General features: G+C 39.9%; 1 protein-coding gene across 1 annotated transcript in view; it reads right to left on the reverse strand.

The window, feature by feature from the left end:
• Positions 1-18223, reverse strand: part of ZCCHC4 (zinc finger CCHC-type containing 4) — a 45080-nt gene extending 26857 nt beyond the window's left edge. Inside the window, 5 exon segments of the mRNA XM_038533710.1 lie at positions 3307-3387; positions 3827-4102; positions 15625-15707; positions 16462-16580; positions 18103-18223. Of these exon segments, the coding sequence (XP_038389638.1) occupies positions 3307-3387; positions 3827-4102; positions 15625-15707; positions 16462-16580; positions 18103-18223 (680 nt within the window).
• Between the last annotated feature and the right edge of the window lie 1591 nt (positions 18224-19814).

Raw genomic sequence — 19814 nt, forward strand, 5'->3', positions numbered from 1 at the left:
GCCGGATGTGGGACTCGATCCCCGGACTCCAGGATCACGCCCTGAGTCAAAGGCAGACAATCAATCACTGACCCACCCAAGCATCCCAAGAGATCACTTATTAAAGGAAATGTTTTGGAATTACATAGTGGTGACAGTTGTGCAACCTTTTGAATAACACTAAACACCTCTTTTTTCTATGTGAAATATGCCTCAATTTAAAAAAATATATATATGCCTGATATATGGTGGGGAAAAAAAGACTATATGATTCTTACTTTTTAAAATGTTTGTATGCATTAAAAAGGTCTAAAAAGCCAAAATCTAGAATGTTTTGGGTGACAGTATTAAAGATCATGTCTCTTTAGAAAGCTAAAAAAAAAAAAGTAAACCAGAGGATCCTTCAAATTTGAACAAGTCGAGTCAGTTTTTTTCTAGTTTGTGTATAAACCAGCCCACTGCAACTAAACCTTGAAAAAAACTGGACTTAAACAAAATCAGAATACAAATTGTATGATAACTTCAAAGAACCATACTATTAGAAAGACAACACTGTACCATTTTCACTGAGGTAAAAGTCCCAACGGTAGGAAGTGGGTGCTGCTGACAACTGACATACATTATGTTAAATAATTTGGTTGTGGACATGTGATTATTATTTTTGTTTGCTGTTTCTCATGCAACTATGTAAGTGAGGGTTTCCTGTGGTGAACCCACTCTATGTAGTTGGTCAGGGCTGCCAGGGCATCCTACCTGCGAGGCCACAGAGAAGGCTCTGGAACAGGCATATGACTCCAGGTGAGCCATCCCTCCCTGAAGCTATGCTGCTGGGGCTCAGGAAAGAGTGCCTCTGTCTCCTGGACAGTTGAGCTGGGACTACATAAGCTGAAAGCTGCAGCTGCCAAAATCCCTGGCAGTGAGCGTGAAGTAAACTGGAGCTAATCCAGGGAAAGACAGAACAAGAGGTAGAGAGAGAAGGATGGAGCGCGAACAACAGTGGGCAAGGCCCAGGAGCTCGCCTGCGCCAAAGGCCTGCTGTATCTTAGGCTCTCTGACAGACACAGATTTCCAGGGCTCCAGTGTAAGGGGCCTGACTACAGAGTGCCTTATTCTAAATATGTGAGTAACCTGCAAAGCCACTATTGACTCACATGCACCTCCGTGGAACAGGCACGGGGGTAGGTGGAGAAGGGGAGACACAGAAGGACGACAACCGAGAAATGGGCTGTATGAAAAACGCTTATGTACAGGTTACTTCCGGAGGGCATCTTAATGTTTGGGGCCAGACTGACCGAGTCTGAACCCTGACGTGGCCACTCAGAACTGTGAGGTCAAGTTATTTCACGTCTCCACAGCCCAGGGTTTCTCGTCAGCAAATGAGGAGGATGCCAGCACCTCCCTTACAGGGGAGGCTCTTGTGAGCACTAAGGCAGAGCAGGGTTTGACACAGGACAAGCATTCAGCGCCAACCCCAGTTATTGTCCATATTGTTTTGATAAGAACGCCAAAGTTAAACCTCTACCCTTAAAATAATACCTTTACGGTAATTTGACAGTCATTCTTAAGGAAAGAGATGTGGTATTTACAACATGAATCCGATACATCTATACAGTGGAGTGTTAATACAGCCCTGTTAGATAGTATGCGCTGGATGAACACAGCAGCATGTGAAAGAGGCCACACACTTAGGACGTACGGCAGGATTCCATTTCTAGAACACACAGAGAACACACAGACCACAGAGACAGATCATCGGAGGAAGTGGGGAGAGGGTTTCTTTTCAGTGTGATGGGAACATTCTGGAATTGGATAAGGGTGACTGGTGCAAAATGTAATGAATATACCCCAAACCACTGGCATATATACCTTAACTTGGTGGGTTTTCAGTGCATTATATCCCAACTTAAGAAAAGGAAATTGAGTTTTTCTTTAAAAAGTCTGTTTTAGGGATGCCTGGGTGGCTCAGTGTTGAGCGTCTGCCTTCAGCTCAGGGCATGACTCCGGGGTCCTGGGATTGAGCCCCACATCAGGCTCCTTGCAGGAAGCCTGCTTCTCCCTCTGCCTGTGTCTCTGCCTCTCTGTGTGACCCTCATGAATAAATAAATAAAATCTTAAAAAAAATTGTTTTATCACCTATGGAATTCCACTGTACTAAGCATTACTCATGTTAAGTGGAGATTAGTAAACTGTACTAGTCCTGTTAATAAGGAATGAGAGGCTACAGAAAGTGTGGCTTATTTCTGAGAAACACAGTTACTTTTATTAGACAATCTAAAGTTGACCTGGAAATCTAAAAAAAAAATTAATTAATTAAAAAGCTGTACTTCATCTTGTGACTTTTTACACTTCAGAATTCTGTCCACCTTGTTTTTGGGGAGAGAAAAGCACATGTAATTTCCTAGGTTCTCTCTAACAAATATTGGGATACTGGCCAAACAGACTATCAGATCAAGTAAAAAGAAATGCAGTGCTTGCCTCCTTCAATGTATTCAAGAACAGGTAAAAGATACTAAGAACACAGTGTTTTGTAGACTCACCATGATCTCATGGAATTCAAACAGTTACAGAAAGTAGGAAGAGTAATCCAAGTTTATAGGATCCCAGAGACTGTGAATGGACACATGAGCTTTTCTAAATTACCACCTGCAGGGAGCTAGCTACCAGGTGTGCTCCTCTGCCAGTTTCATCTCCGTTTGTCCCAACACTTCAGATGCCATTTAATTCTAACCCTGTCCCACAGACTCGGATCTATTCATTAATCCTCTGCTTTAAGACCTGTCTATTCCCTGGTGGCACTCCCTTGATTTTAGGCTACATCCAATGAAAGACAATATGCACATCATCTTGTAAAATATATTAAAATAAATTAGGATAAATAAAATGCATTAAAATAAAATATATTGAAAGAATTAAAACAAATAAATTAAAAACAAATACATATTAAATAAGTATTAAAATAAACATATTAAAACATCATGATGAAATAAAATCCTTGAAGAAGTTCAGAATTATCTTTGAAAAATAAGTGTATGAAGAGAAATTTCATTCAGTAAGAATTTATCTCTAAATTACAAGCCCAAGTCAATGAGACACATTCATTGAAAAAATTTAGGAAGCATATCCAGAAAAAAAAAAAGAAATCCACTGCCATCTTGTTGGAAATACAGAAGATTACAAGGGGGGTTTATATGACTAAAAAGGTGGCTTCTAACCAATTACTACTCTGAATGTTAGAGGATTGTAATAAGTAATAATTAATAAGAGAAAAACATTAAACAGAAACAGATGACAATGAATGACAATAAGTATCATACTCTATAAACCTACCGAAAATCAATATCCAATAAAAGGCTTTTAATGTTAGATTTCTTGTCATCTGATGCTTTCAATCTGATCAGCTCATGTAACCTAAAACAATTAATGAAAGCAAACTTAATAAGGAATTAGAAACGCCATAGATAATAAGCAAATAAACCAAAAAAATCCCACTGATGTTCTCCTGGTATTTCTAGTATTTCAATGAAACACTGAAAAGAATTTGGCAGATATAACCAAGATTTCAGCTTTTCCAATGTAGAACTTATTTGAAAACGAGAACTCTAAAGTTATAAACAATTTAAGAATCAAATCAGAAGCAATCTCCTATCATTTATCAGAAATCTGTAAGGATTTTTTCTCAAATGTAATATAGATTACAAACTCAAGAGAGGGATCATGCTTTATACTTCTTTTGTATATTTAAAACTGTATGCCATGTTCCAGAACATAGCAAACAACTACTTGATTATTTTTTCTTACAGCTTAGATAGTGGGAATAGTAGAAGTTTTTAAAAAATATATAGCATACCTTGGTGTTCCAACACAGAGCACTCTTGTGAATCCAAGGGTAGGAAGTAGGTCTACCAAGAACTGACAGCTCCGATCAGCAAACAAATACTGGGCATTTGTCTTCTTGTTTTCCAATGGATAAAGAAGCTGACTGGGCCTTCTTAACTGGGTGATAGAAATATCACCTACTACCCGATGCTCATGATGCTTCTCCCAATCGTCTGGCAACAGCAACTGCTGACATCTTTGACAAAACTTTCTCTGAGACAAGGGCAACTCAATAAACTTCAAGTACCTTCAAGACATAATTAAACACAAGGTAATATATTACAAGTTTGTTGTTTTAAAGACTATTTCTTTTTGTTGTTTTTAGTATGCAAAAAATATTATTACTTCCTAAGAGTACTGTGTAAAGAAACAAAGGTTAAGGAAAATCTGTGGAATGTTGACTAGAATTTATGTCTGGCTGCATACCTACAAAGTAGAAAAGAATCAGCAATTCTATAAGAATTGAGATGCTCCAATTCAGTCACTGAATGAGGATCAATATCTATTTAAAATGTGAATATAATATATTACTCAAACAACTTAGTAGTAATGGAGTCTACTATCATGTTTAAATTTATTGACAAATCCATGTGTCCTAACTCTGAAGTGTTAAATAGTCTGGCTCAGTATGACAGTCATTTTAAAATGAGAAATTAAGATCATTCTTCAATTTTTTATGGCATACTTAGCAAGAAAAATTACCTCTTAAAAGAAAAAATGTTCCTACAAAGTTCCTCTATTCTTAGCAGCACTAAGGGAAGCAGTTCTGAAAAAGCTCAACCCCCAAACAGCAAGACAATATCCAAAGCATTAAAAAAAAAAAAAAAAATACTGATAGCCCATCTGATCTCTTCCAAGACATCCTATCTGATATCAAAGTTACCACTTTGGGTTTTTTTTTTCTTTCATTTTATTAGAGATAATTAGAGGGAGAAAATAATCACAGTACATTATTTTAAAACTGCTGATTTTGCATAGCAGTACCAGCTATGAAATGAGGGTAAGAAAACTAAAGAAAAACAAATGACATTATTGAGGCCTGTAGCAGGTCGGCAATGTCTAAAAATCTAAGCATGTCAAATACCACACTAAAGGATTCTGAGTTTGAGAAGAGAGTCACATGGTTTCAACTGAACTAACCTCTAGAACTGCACTGTAAAAACTGTGAACTTCACATAGAATCAAAGTGGGTTTTAAAACTTTTTATATCTAAGCACAGCTTCACTTCAAAGCACCCAAGGCAGTGACAAATCGATATTCTGAATGGCTACAGCAAGAAATAAGCTTATCGTGCCAGTAATTTAAATGTTTCTATTTCCATGATAACTGTGCTTCTGACAGCTTTATCTACGGCTGGAAAGAAAAAGGGAAGAGATATTAGAGGAAACTTTTATAGTAATTCAAAGTAAGAATGTCAAGGAGAGAAAAGGGCTCCTAAGACACAAAATGTGGTAAAAAGAACCAGTACGTTCTCTGACAACAGAAACACTGAATTTGCTACTATTACCTTTTGTTATTAAATGTTAAGGGCTAAAGACTTCCACATCCATCCCTGATAGGGTAACAGAGACCAGATTCACCATCCTGCCCCTTAAAACCTTTTCTAAACAGACAAAAGATATGAAAGTACAGCTGTAACATAATGGGACAACTGGCAGCCCGAACGGTGAACAAGAGAAGGGAAGAGATGAGGGGGTGGGTACACCTGCCCAGTAGGTGGGTACACCTACCTGGTTTACTGCTTGTGGAGGGCTGGCAACACGGGGACAGAGAGCCCAAACACAGCTCAATGAACTCATGAGGCAGAGCAGAGAAGTGCCAGAGGCCAGGGCAGCTATAATTCCCAGGGCAGAGCACTTGAGAATCAGAAAGCAAGAGAGAGCGTTCCATGGTTTGCCATGACTCCCCTCAAGTCTGTAGCTGAGGACTGAGCAGCCCATGCATGTGAAGAAAGTACCCAGAGTGAGGGAGAGAAATCACTGGAAAGGAACAGATGGAATAATCACCAGATAGCCAACAGGGTACACAATGGTTGTCTACCAGCGGGTCCAAGTGAGAAACCTCACGAAACACAAGCATCAGGTACAGCGCTGAGAAGGGTAACCACCTCAGGACGGGAGAGCAATTAGCCTTACCCCCAAAGGTGCTCTAGTCTTGCCAGAAAGCTTAAAGATAAGTCTTCAAAAGCAAGGGACAATGAACCTTTTCTGTACAGGACTGGGTAATAAATATTGAGCTTAGCAGGCCATCTGGTTTCTCTGTCACATCCTATTCTGTGATTGTAGCACAAAAGGAACTGCAGATTCAATGTAAATGAACAGGCATGACTAAAGTCGGCCTGCAACCTGTAGTTTGCCAAATCCTGCTCAAGAGTATCAAACTATAGCCAAGCAACAACGGTGTTCCAGAACAAAGCTCAAAAATACATAAAGGAATAAAAAATACCCAGGATACAATGAGGTAAAATGGACACTCTCAGCAATGAATCAAATACCACCAGGCATGTAAAGAAACAGGAAACATGACCCATGACTAGCGGAGAGAAAAAGATCAGTTCAAATTGAGTAGAAATGACAGAGGGCACCTGGGTGGCTCAGTGGTTGACCATCTGCCTTTGGCTCAGGATGTGATCCCGGAGTCCTGGGATCGAGTCCTGCATCGGGCTCCTCAGGGGGCCTGCTTCTGCCTCTGCCTATGTCTCTGCCTCTCTCACGAATAAATAAAATCTAAAAAAAAAAAAAGACAGAGATGCTATAATCAGTAGACAGAGACATGAGCGTCATTTACTAGGACTATACCCCATATGTTCAAATGGTAGAAAAAAGCATGAGCCTATTAAGTAAAAACATAGAAAATGTTAAAAAGACTCAAATTGAATTTTAAAGATTTTTTTAATTGTCTGAGCTGAAAAATACCTTGGATAGGATTAACAGCAATTTAGACATTACAGAAAAAAGATTAGCGTATATGAAGGCACAGCCTCAGAAATTATCCAAAATGAAATACCAAGGAACCAAAATACATGAAAATGGCAGAAATAATTTTGAAAAAATTGTGGCTGAATTGAGGCCTTACTTCTTGAGATACGTAAAGTATTTATGGATAAAATTATATAATATCAACCCTGGAGGTCAGGGTAGAAGGTACAGGTGAAATAAAATTAGCCACACATTGATGAGTGATAAAGCCGGGTGTGGGTGTAGGTGATTCTTTATACTTTTCTCTCTGCATTGGTGCATGTCTGAAATTTTCCATAATAAAAGACTTTAAAAAGTGCTTTAAATAAAAGGCAGTAATTAAACACAACAAAAATAAGCAAAGATGACCTCAGAAAAATACTAAGCAAGAAACAGGCTGTACTCAGTCCAAAGTTGTGTGCGATTTGGTTTTTCATTCTTTTGCAGTGGGAATATATAATCTGGGAAACTTCTCAGAACTGAAGAACATGAGTTTCCAGTTTGAAAAGATTAACCTACTACCCAGCAAAACAGAATATAACAGACTCACAGCAAGACAGGTAATCATGAAATGTCATACTTGTAGGAATAATAAGATTCTAAAAAAAAATGACAGAGGGATCAAACAGGTCACGGATTATTTATGTGCTTGAGAATGAACTTCCTGAACTTGAACTTTTCAACACCTATAATGAAGACAAAAGTAAATGGAACACTGCCTTCCAAATTCTGAGAGAAAAAGATTTCTAACCTAGAATTCCATCATCTGCATAGGTATCCACCAAGCATCAGCACAGATAAAAGTATTTTCAGAAACACAGATTTCAGAATTGTTGGATAGTAAAAATCAGGTTGGCCTCAGACTTCAATACCAAATTTAACTCTAGAACAGTGTTCCTCACAGAGTGGCCATGCACCGGTGCTGGCAGTCACCTATTACCAGTTCCCGATGAGACAAAGATAGATATTAAGAGTATGTGTTTAGAAATTTTTATACCACTTAAACAGAGTACTTTTCTGTCTGTTCGAATTAATAAAAAATGTGGGCTTGTAGTCTGTATGTCTTTTCTTTTTTTCATTTTATTTCCTAGTAATTTATTTTCATTCTATTTACAGAGTTATCTAATCCCAATGGGTAGAGAATAAAAACAAGAATATAAAACAAGCAAACAAACAAACGACTGATTCTTTAAAAGAGATCATTTAAGAAGTACTGCTCTGGGGGACATGAAGCAATCTTGCAACTGTCCCAAAGAAAATATATAATCTAAATAATCTTATAGCTGGATCAGTGCCACTCAAGAATAAAGGAGGTAAACAAATATTTGAGGACTTGGAAGAACTCAGGTTATCTAGTGATATAATCTAGGTCCTTAGTAAAGAAACTGCAGGAGAACTGAATGCCAGGCAGAAAGGGCAACCATGCCAGACTGGGGCATTTCTGAAAGCCCTAGGACAGATTTCTCTAAGAAGATGAAACTAATGGATTATGGTACATCTGAATGTTCTTAAAAGATTCAGACAACTGGCAGGGAGTTTGCAGTTGAAGCAGTGATAAGCACATAAATAAGCAAATAGCAGCTATAATAATAAAAAAATCCAAGATTATTAACTCCAAAGAAAACAAAAAGCTGTGTAGGAAAGAAAAAAAAAAAAAAAACGTGTTTTATTACGTGGTTTAGTTATGAGCAGCACTTACATGGTTATAATAATGCAAATACTAAAATATGAATTTAATCAAGTTATGACATAACCATATAACAAATAGGGTAGGAAAGTGGTATGGATTATAGTGGGGGATTAGAGGTGGAGGGGAGAGGGTAGGAGAGGAGAAAAAGAAAAACTCTCATCTTCCACAGAAAATAGATAACTTCAAAACTTGATAAATGAAGAACAAGCAACACAAGCATGTTTTGTATTTCACAGACAGGAAGGTAAATTCTAAAATAATTAGCCAAAAGGGTTGACTATCGTTGCTTCTGGAGAGGGAGAAATACACAGGTGGAGACAGGGGTGTTGTTCTTTGTAAAACCTCTACTTGGTTTTTTGAACTATTTGATTCCATTGCCACATACAGATTTTATTTGTTTACTAAAATTTAGTCCACATACCATACAATCACCCTTCTCAAGCATACAATTCAGTGGTTTTTAGAATGTTCATGAAGTGAGGAAACCATCACCATAAGCTCATTCCAGAACAATTCCATCACCTCAAAAAGAAACCCTGTATCTATCTACAGTCACACCTCATTCCCCAACCCCAATCCCCAACCTCTAGCAACCACTGATCTATTTCCTGTCTCAACAGATTTGCCTGCTTGCGATATTTCACATAAATGGAACCATACAATAGCCACATAGGGATTTTGATTTAATATCTCTTATTAAGGGGCATCTGGGTGGCTCAGTGGTTGAGCATCTGCCTTCGGCTCAGGTCGTGATCCTGGGGTCCTGAGATCAAATCCCACATCAGGCTCCCTGTAGGGAGCCTGCTTTTCCCTCTGCCTGTGTCTCTGTGTCTCTCATGAATAAATAAATAAAATATTAAAAAATTAAATAAATAAAATTTCTGATTAATAGGAGACTTTTATTTAAAAAGCAAAAAACCACTAGAGGATGAATTTTAGCCAAATAGGAAATAAATGAAGGAATTACAGCAAAAGGGCTGTCAGTAAGCACTGAAATCATTTAACCACAGAATAAAAACAGAACAATATGGATATTACAGTTACAGTAAAAATGAAAATAATATGGGGCACCTGGGGGGCTCAGTGGTTGAGCATCTGCCTTCAGCTCAGGGCATGATCCTAGGGTCCTGGGATCGAGTCCCATGTTGGGCTCACACAGGGAGCCTGCTTCTCCCTCTGTCCTGTGTCTCTGCCTCTCTCTTGTGTGTCTCATGAATAAAGAAAATATTTTTAAAAATAATAAATAAATAAAAATAATATAAATCCAAATATAAAATGTGGGGGGAAGTCCTAGAAAAAGTGGGAAATAGTAGAAGTATACTGATTTTCTCATGTGATAGAGTCAAAGGGCAAAAGATATCATTTAAAACTGAAAAACCAAGTAAGAGTTCTAAGCAATACTCAAAGGCATTAAAGGTTATCCCTAAAAAAAAATAATCAACCAGAACTGGATAGTGATTGTAGAGAGATTGGAAGATGAAATATACTAGTCCATCATTTTTCATTTTTAGATGTAAGAAGGCAATCTAAAAAAAAAAAAAAAAAGATTAAATATAGCATAAAAAGCTACAAAGGCAATTGTAAGAACAAAAAAATAGAAGAAATACATGTTTAAAAAAAGGAAATATACACCACACAGTGAAAGGGAGCAGAGAAGCAAGAAAACCAGAAAGCATAAAATAATACAGCAAAATCAAGACCAAGCACATCTATTATGTCCACCATGCAACTGAACTAAGTCTACCCATTAAAAGAAGTCTACCCGTCAGACGGATCACAAAGCAAATCCCCACCATCCCATTTCATCACTTGTAAGACGCATATGTTTTCACACTTTAGCATCTATGACACTGAGATATGATACATAATGCCATCTGCCAGACGGGGGTCATGGCGTAGCCAGGATGGTCCCCCCACGTGCAAACCTCCCCTGGCCCTTCATGCTGTCACCTCTTCGGCTCGGCACAGCCACTGCTACCACCACACTCCAGTGTCCCTGCCACCACCTACGATTTCAGTCCCAAAATGCAAAGGTATTACATGTGCAGTCAGGAGCTAAAACGGAGCAATAGAGCCTATGATTGATATCGGGAAAATAAATACTAACGTTGAAAGAATGGCAACGATCAAGGGCTTTGCAGGAAAAAGGAGAAGCAAGATCCCCACGGATAAAGCTGTGTCAAGTTCTGTTCCTTAAACACAATCAGAAGGACTGCCTATCACTCACCAGGCGATGCCAGCTGAGGGGGAGAAGCTGCCAAATCACCAGGAAGAGAAGAAGGTTCAAAACCATGACGGACTGGTGCGCAATTCGCTCATACACAGGACTCTCTACCGGCACTGAGGGCACCAAGTTTAATTACTTTTAAACAAAGGAAAAGAGAAGTATCATTAAACGAACCTCCACTTGCACATCTCTGTGTCTTGTGGGGATTGTTCCTCAGAGAGCTTCCCTGCTAGTTTGTTAACCTTTTCTTTCTATTCAAAATCATATCATAATCATTCAAGTATATTGCTTTAAATTTAACTTTCGGAAACAAGGTATTTTAGAAGTTCGGTAGGAGGCACATGAAAGGCTGAGGATTACTCAGCGCTCCTTCCCATTCGTACTTTCTACACATACCCCGGGGCAGAAGAAATTCATTCTGCCGCATGGCTCAGCATGATTCACAAACTGCAGGCTAGCATTTTGAAATGTCATTTTTATTGATCTCCATTTGATGTTCCATTTGCCTTTCCTGGAGTAGACGAATTATGTTTATGGCATTCCCCTAATAGCAGACCTTGAAAATCTGAGTTTAAATGAGCTCAGAAAAAAACATAACGAAATGAAATATCAACTGAGCAAAACTATATGGATGCACATAAATTAATGCTTATTTTAGCATTAAAATATATCTTCTCTAAGACTTCATAGGTCACAATAAGGTGCCAACATACTACATAATAAAATAACATTTGAGGGCGTTAACAGGCAGCTAAAAACTATAAGAAAGTCAAATCTCAGACACAAAATGTAAATCTGTCAACTGAACACATGAAATATAAAGCATGGTTCAAAGAGTGAGATTAAAAAAACGATTATCAAATCCTATTCTGTAGCACCTAGACATCTGTGCAGCACTACCAGTTCCATAATAAAAATCAAGTAACATAGGCTAATTTATTTTGCTAGCTACCATAATTCCTTTCTAACAATTTGGAAAAGAAATTATCAATGAAAACCTATTGTTACTCCACAGTGACAGATGAAGGTTTGCATTGCAGAATAGGAATTATACTGAAATGCATTTTAATACTTTCAAATGGAGTAGTTATTTCATAAGATAATTTATAAATGAGTTGTAGAAAGTTAACTTAGAAAACAATTAGTCTCGAGTAATAATACATCATCCTTAGGTTCATTTTCACATGAGGATGAACTGCCAGTCTCAATTTTCTCACCTCAGAGAATAGGTAACTTACTAACATATAATAAGTTAGTAAGCCTCTGATTTTAAAAAGCCAAAATTATAAATTTTTAGAGGAATGACAGATTTCAAATGTTTTACTCCACAGAAAGTCTATAAGAAAGCATAACAGCATCCATCACAAAATGAGGCCATGAAAGCCTCACTTCAACTTTCAGAAAGCTTCAACTTCTCCCCATCCTCCAAAATCTGTTCAAGTCTCATGCCCTTAAACTGTACCGATCAGTGAAGGCATGAGGTATCTGTATCACGGCTGACTTTCCAGAACACTCAGTTTTTTCTATAAATATTTTCTACGTTTAGCACATCCTTCTTAGCAGTGCATTATCTTTGCATATTTCAACTCCACTACTAACATTTCAAGGTTTTTTTGAGCCCTCAACAAAGAATGATTATGGATGGATGGATAGATGGATGGATGGATGGAAGGAAGGAAGGAAGGAAGGAAGGAAGGAAGGAAGGAAGGAAGGAAGGAGGTAGGGAGGGAGGGAGGGAGGGAGGGAGGGAGGGAGGGAGGGAGGGAGGGAGCTTGGCCAACAAAATCCAAGGTTATGGGTTACAGATGATTTAAAATGTTGAAAATTATTTTATTAAGACACGCTCTCAAGAATCAGCACTAGATTACAGATGAAAGTATGACCTCCAAGAAATGGCCTCTTGAAAATTCTTTAATACTCCACATTTTAGCCAGTGTTTTTATTTTCTAATTAACATGAAAAATGAATCTCAAAAATTATCATCAAAAAACCATACTCTGGCAGTACAAAGACAGAACAATGATTTAGCTCCAGACTAAAATTTTATTACACAAGGAAACAAGATCATCTAGATTTTCCTACAGAGTTTAATTGAATCACCAATATCCTTATGTCATAACATAAAAAACAGGCTTATCAGATAAAATCTGTAAGCCAAAGGACAAGAGATTATATATATACATTAGGCTATACCCTTGTAAAACAAACTTTGGCACAGGTAAAAAGAAGCTAGGAGAAAACACTACAAAATGAACAAGGTGATGATCAGTTCAAAGGGAGAAACCGTGGATGATTTTTCTACTTTCTGCATCTTTGATATTCTATTTTGTATCATTATGATAATCTCATTATGACATATCCCTATATTACTCACATTTTATCTACCTTCTTAAATCTCCTTAAATCATTACCCATCATATGTTAATCACTTATCTACTTTTATGTTTAAAAATAACATTTTAGAATAGAGGTGTAAGTGTGAGTCACTGCTAAGTCACTCTAGTAGTAAGAGCTTAATGAAGACACTCAATTTCCTCCAGGCCTCAATTTTCTCATCTAAGTAAACCACCTTAGCAAGATTAAATAATTCTCATGTCTAACACAGAGCATGAGCCGGCTCACGGCAGTGCTCAATTTACATTAATTCCCTTGTAAATATTTTTTGTTTTTTATTGCATTTCCATATATTAAGTAGTCATCACTGACAAAGTACTTTGGTTAGGAGTGGTCAAGTTGGGCACCTGGGTGGCTCAGCGGTTGAGCATCTGCCTTCAGCTCAGGGTGTGACCCTGGGGTCCTGGGATCGAGTCCTACATCGGGCTCCCCACAATGTGCCTGCTTCTCCCTCTGCCTGTGTCTCTCTCTGTGTGTGTGTCTCTCATGAATAAATAAATAAAATCTTAAAAAAAAAAAAAGGAGTGTTCAAGTTATCTTAAGAAACAGCCTCCTCTATCAAAAGACTTCAAAATGTAAAAAGTTCAAGAAAGATATTTTTAATAGAGTCCAGTTCCTCCTTTCCACTTAACATAGACAAGACCCCAGAATCCTTCAAACACAGCAGTCCAGGTAACCAAAGGAGTTGACTTTAGAGTAAAAACCTATTTGTCACCAGCATCCCAGACGAGGGGCTTCTTAAAGGGCTTCTACCAGCACATACGAACAAGGCCCTATGACACAGGAGGAGGTGGCTTTTCACAAGTCTCCAAAAAATTAAATCTAGGATTCAATTCCCAGTCACCCAAAAAAACATTTTTCAACAATGCAGACTCTCAAAAAGATATGTTCACAGCTTTCAAAAAATGTTTTAGTTCTTAGTATTTCAGAAAAGAAATATGGTAAATCTCCATAATAGTGGATATGACAATGGATTACTAGCTGTATCATCCAAAGCAAAGAAAACAAAAGCAAAAATTTAAAAGTTGGACTCCATCAAATTTAAAAACTCTTGTGGGGCAGCCCCGGTGGCGCAGCGGTTTAGCGCCGCCTGCAGCCCAGGGCGTGATCCTGGAGACCCTGGATGGAGTCCCGCGTTGGGCTCTCTGTATGATGCCTGCTTCTCCCTCTGCCTGAGTCTCTACCTCTCTCTCTGTCTCTATGAATAAATAAATAAAATCTTTAAAAAATAAAAAAATAAAAAAAGTAAAAACTCTTGTGTATCAAAGGACATCATCAAGAAAGTGAAAAGGCAATCTACAGAGTAGAAGAAAGTTCATACAAACTGTCTATCTGTTAAGATACGTAAGATCCCTTAACATATGAAGAACTCCAGCAACTCAACAACAAAAATTACAATCCTATTAAAAATGAACAAAGGTCTTGAACAGACATTTCTCCAAAGATACATAAATAGCCAATACGTACATGAAAAGATAATACTCATTAGGGGACCAAAATTCAACACCACAATGACACATCACTTCACAACTATTAAGATAATTTCAAAAAAAAGAAAATAATAAGTGTTGATAAGGATGTGGAGAGAGTGAACCCCTGTACATTGGTGGTGGAAATGTAAAACAGTGCAGCCACTGTGGAAAAGAGTTTGGTGGTTCCCAGAAGAACTACAGAGGGGCACCTGGGTGGCTCAGTGGTTGAGTGTGTGCCTTTGGCTCAGGGCGTGATCCTGGGATCCTGGATCCAGTCCCACATCTGGCTCCCCACAGGGAACCTGGTTCTCCCTCTGCCTGTGTCTCTGCCTCTCTCTGTGTTTCTCATGAATAAATAAAATATTTTTTTAAAAAACTATACACAGAACTACTATATAATACAATAATTCCACTTGTAGATACATATGCAAAAGAACTGAAAACAGAACTCCAACAGATAGTTGTATGCCAATGTTCACTGCATTATTCATGAGAGCCAAAAGGTGACAACAACCCACGTGTTCACTGATGGATGGATGAACAGGTCAACAAAATGTGGTATGTGCACGTATCATGGAACATTATTCAGCCATAAAAAAGACAGGGTTCTGATATGTACTATGTAACACTGATGAATCCTGAAAACACACTAAATAAAATAATCCAGGCATAAAAGGACAAATATAAGATTCTACTTATATGAGGCAGCTAAAGTAATCGAGACCATAGAGACATAGAGTATATAGAGCTTTTCAGGGTTTGGGAGGAATTGGAATGGCGAGTCCCTGCTTAATAATATCAGAGTTTCTGTTTGGGGTGATGAAAAGGTTTTGGAGAAGTGTAATCGTGAAAACTGCACAACACTGTGCATATAATCAACACCACTGAACTATATACTTAAAATTACTAAAATGGCAAATTTTATGCAATATATATTTTACCATAATAATCAAAAAAAAAAAAGTAAATGCAAAGGCATACAGAAAAACAAAACAAAAATAATACATAAAAATGACACCACATCAGCACCTTTCTGCACACTGCGTTCGGGAGAGAGGAGGCTGACATTTTCGGTTATGAGCTTCTCGGGCAGCAAGTCTAGCTCCTGACAACTGGAAAGGAATAAGAATGCCATTTAATAGACCAACCTTACTACCGTCCCAGTGGTATCACACCCTGACATTAAGAAGCCAATTACCGCAGCTTAATGTTGTAAACGGGCGTCTATCTGTTTCAGGGAAAAACAAAAACAAAACACACTAAGCTGCCAAAGTTCTAGAGCAGTAGGATGCCGAACCTAACATCCTCAAGCACTGAGGGATTATCCCACACACAGTGATTTTAACAGGTGTGCGGAAGAGTCATACACACGACTGTGTCCCAACAAGACTAACAAAGCTGAAATTTTTGTAGACAGAACCTTCTGAAACTTTACCTGGAGAGGATACCAAGCTCATAACTGTATCTCTAAGCACCTTCATCGATCATACGGTAGCTCTATAAAGGATGCTCAATACACATTTAAAAAAAAAAAGTGTTTTTTTTTTTTTCTAAAACACTGCCTGGACTGATCACAACCTAAACTGTTTAGGGATAAATCTGTATTTGCCAATAAAGGACCGGCCACCCAGTACTGACACCTCAGTGTCTTTAAAGGGAATGGTCTTGGAGACAGCTGTTCACGTCAGTACTCAGAGGTGTATCAACTCCAGTCTTTCGAACACAAACCCCAGCCTATCTTCATCTGTCTGAAGACATTCACCTCGTTTAATGCTCAGGCTGCGCGTGTTTTTACCGGTTTGGGCATTTGCAAATTGTCACGTACATCAAAAAATTGGGAAATGCGCGTCCACGAAGCTGAGATACCTTTTCGTCTTCCCACTGAAAGAAATTACAGTCTTTTCTATCTCTACAGGCTGAGCAGGCATAGAATCTCCGCGTTTCTTCTTTCCCTTGGTTCACCTTTACGAACAGAAGTGTGGGCCCTAGTTTTGGAACAGGAGTGGGGGAAAAAGCATGTCAAAGAGCAGTCGTGTACATCAGGTTCCTAGTTTTCGATGCTTTTACATAAAACTTGATTTGGTGTTATGCACAACTTGTCGTGATTAAACCCATCACTCTGTTTAAATACTTTTTTTTCTTTCCTGTCCCATTCAGGCACTGATGACCCAAGACATTACTCTTGGAAACTGGTCTTGGGCAGCCTGGGTGGCCCAGCGGTTGTGCAACCGCCTTCAGCCCAGGGTGGGATCCTGGAGACCTGGGATCGAGTCCCGCGTGGAGCTCCCTGCATGGAGCCTGCTTCTCCCTCTGCCTGTGTCTCTGCCTCTCTCTGTGTGTCGCTCATGAATAAATAAAATATTAAAAGAATTTTTTTTATTAAAAGAATCTTAAAAAAAAGAAAACTGGTCTCTCATGAAATAAAATCTTAAAAAAAAAGAATCTTTAAAAAAAGAGAACTGGTTTCTCACGAATAAATAAATTAAAAAAAAAAGAATCTTTAAAAAAAGGGAAACTGGTCTGTCATGAATAAATAAATAAAATCTTTTTTAAAATCTTTAAAAAAGTGGTCTCTCATGAATAAATATTAAAAGAATCTTAAAAAAAACTGGTCTCTCATGAAATAAATAAAATCTTAAAAAAAAGAACCTTTAAAAAATAGAAAACTGGTCTCTCATGAATAAACAAAATCTTAAAAAAAATAATCTTTAAAAAAAAAGAAAACTGGTCTCTCACGAATAAATAAATTTAAAAAAAAGAATCTTTAAAAAAACTGGTCTCATAAATAAACAGAAAAAACTTAAAAAATAATCTTTTTTAAAAAAGGGAAAATGGTCTCTCATGAGAAAATAAAATCTTTTTAAAAATCTTTTAAAAAGTGGTCTCTCATGAATAAATCTTAAAAAAAGCATCTTAAAAAAAGAAACTGGTGTCTCATGAAATAAATAAAATCTTTAAAAAAATCTTAAAAAAAAAAGAAAAGAAAACTGGTCTATTTATTTAATGAATAAATAAATAAAATCTTAAAAAAAAAAAGAGAGAGAGAGAGAGAACTGTGCTGCGCAGACGGCAAGGCCGTCTCGGGGCCCCGGGCCGCCCCCTCCCTCCTCCCTCCTCCCTCCCCCCGGGCCGCCCCCTCCCTCCTCCCTCCCCCCCTCCCCCCGGGCCGCCCCCTCCCTCCTCCCCGGCCGCCTTTCTGGGGAAAACCTGAGCTGTCGGGGTTGGGGCCGCCTCCCCCACACCGGGGGCACCGGGGCTGGGCCCAGGCAGCCCCTCGCGCCACCCTCGTCCCTCAGGTTTTAGGGTGAAAAGACGGCGGCGGCCTCCGGCCCGCCCCTCCCCCAGACCCCCGCCCCCGGCCCGCCCCTCCCCCCAACCCCCCCCCCCGCCCGCCCCCTGCCCCCCGCGGGCCGCCGCCTAAGGGACCCGCGAGCCCGCCCCCCCCACGCCGTGCGGCGGAGGAAGCTAAACAGCCGCCAGCCCCGAGCCGCCCGGACGCGCACCCACCGTGGGGGCACAGCGGGGCGGGCGGGGCGGGCTCGGAGGGAAACACCACCTCCACCCCCGAGCTCCCCTGCCTGCCCGGGACCCCCGCTCCCGCTCCCAGCCCGGCCCTGGGCGCCGCCATCTTCCCGCCACCGTCCCGAAAGCCTCCAGTGCAAGCCGAGGAGGCCGAGACAGAGCGCCGCCGCGCCGCCCGGCGACGCACAGCGCCCCCTCGCGCCCAGGAGGAGCGGAGGCCGCCGCCGTCGGGCAGCGCCCCGCCCCGCGGCCCCAGCCGAGGAGCTCAGGGCGTGGGCGGCGCGCGGGCGACTTACCGGACCTGTGCAATGGGCTCACCTAGGCTCTGCGCTACCCTCAGCCCCTCCCGCACAGCAGCGCGGACAGCAGCGCTTTCTTTTATGGTTGTGCTCGTTTGGTGTTTAAGCCGAGATCTCTTGTTTCTACACTGGATCCTGAGATATTTAACGGTTTTCCACCTTGTATTTCTTTTTTCACATCTTTGGTTGCTTTTTTGTTGGTTTCTTGTGCCACCATATGATTTTGTCGACATGTTTTCTTTGTGCGACATTTGTTCAAATTCTGATAAAATTAATGTTTTCCCTTAAAAAAGAGAGAGAGAGAGAGAGAGAGAGATCTTGAATAGCCTCTTGCTGAGTCATCCGGAAGCAATTTTTCCCATAATTGATGACCTTGGCTTCCACTTTGGGAAGAGAACCACCTTTTTCTATACTTGCTTGCATTTTTGCTTTAATGTCTTCTACAGAGCTAGGGCCGTTTGGTGCTTTGGGAGTCTTTTCCTGTTTTTTTTTTGTTTTGTTTTTTGTTTTGCAAGATTCTTGACCTTTTGACCTTGGTGTTGATGGTTTTGAGTCTTTTCCATTCCGGGTTTGATTTTTGTGCATTTTTGGCTGGAGTATCTCCGCATAGATTTCTTTACTGGAGCCTTTTCTTCAGCTTCCTCGTCTCCTCTCGTAGGAATACAGCCAGATGAGATGACTCTTGGGAGCAGAGATTTGGTGGGGTTTTAAGGCCGAAGGGGCAGCGTCACCACCACCGGCCCATGACCATAGAAACACCTGCAGCAACCGCATTTGAGAAAAAACATGCTCTTCTTTTCCCAAAGTCAGAGTCACACTGTCCTCTTCTACCACTTGGGCAGCGCTTCCAGTTGCACGATAGAGTCACATATCTATCGACATTTATGCATCAGAGACAGAGAAAAAAAATACAACTGCCCCCCCCTTTGCATATGACATGATCGTCTACATAGAAAATGCCAAGGAATCTGCAAAAATAGTTCCCGCCGAAACTGAGTTCGGCAGGGCTGCAAGAGGGCAGGTGAACAAACATCTGGGAACCAATCATGCTATGTTCCGGGAATGATCCCACAAACGCCCAAACTAGAAATAAAGCGCCACTTAGCACCGCTCAGAGAAATGCAATCCTTGGGTGTAAATCTAACAGAACAAGTACAGGACTCGTGCGCAGAACGCTACAAAATGCTAAATGAAAAAAAATAATCAAAGATCTGGATAAACATAGGAACTGTGTTACTACGTTAAGAAGACGACACAGTGAAGCTGTCAGGCCTCCCCGGGTTTACTGCACGTACAAGTTTAACACAATTTCAGCGGCTCCCGGGTGGCTCAGTCGGTTAGGCGTCTGCTTCTGCGCAGCCCCTGCCCCCTGGGTCCTGGGACGCAGCCCCACGTTGG

This window comes from Canis lupus, chromosome 3 (genome assembly GCF_011100685.1).
Source record: "Canis lupus familiaris isolate Mischka breed German Shepherd chromosome 3, alternate assembly UU_Cfam_GSD_1.0, whole genome shotgun sequence".
In the NCBI taxonomy this organism is placed as follows: Eukaryota; Metazoa; Chordata; class Mammalia; order Carnivora; family Canidae; genus Canis; species Canis lupus.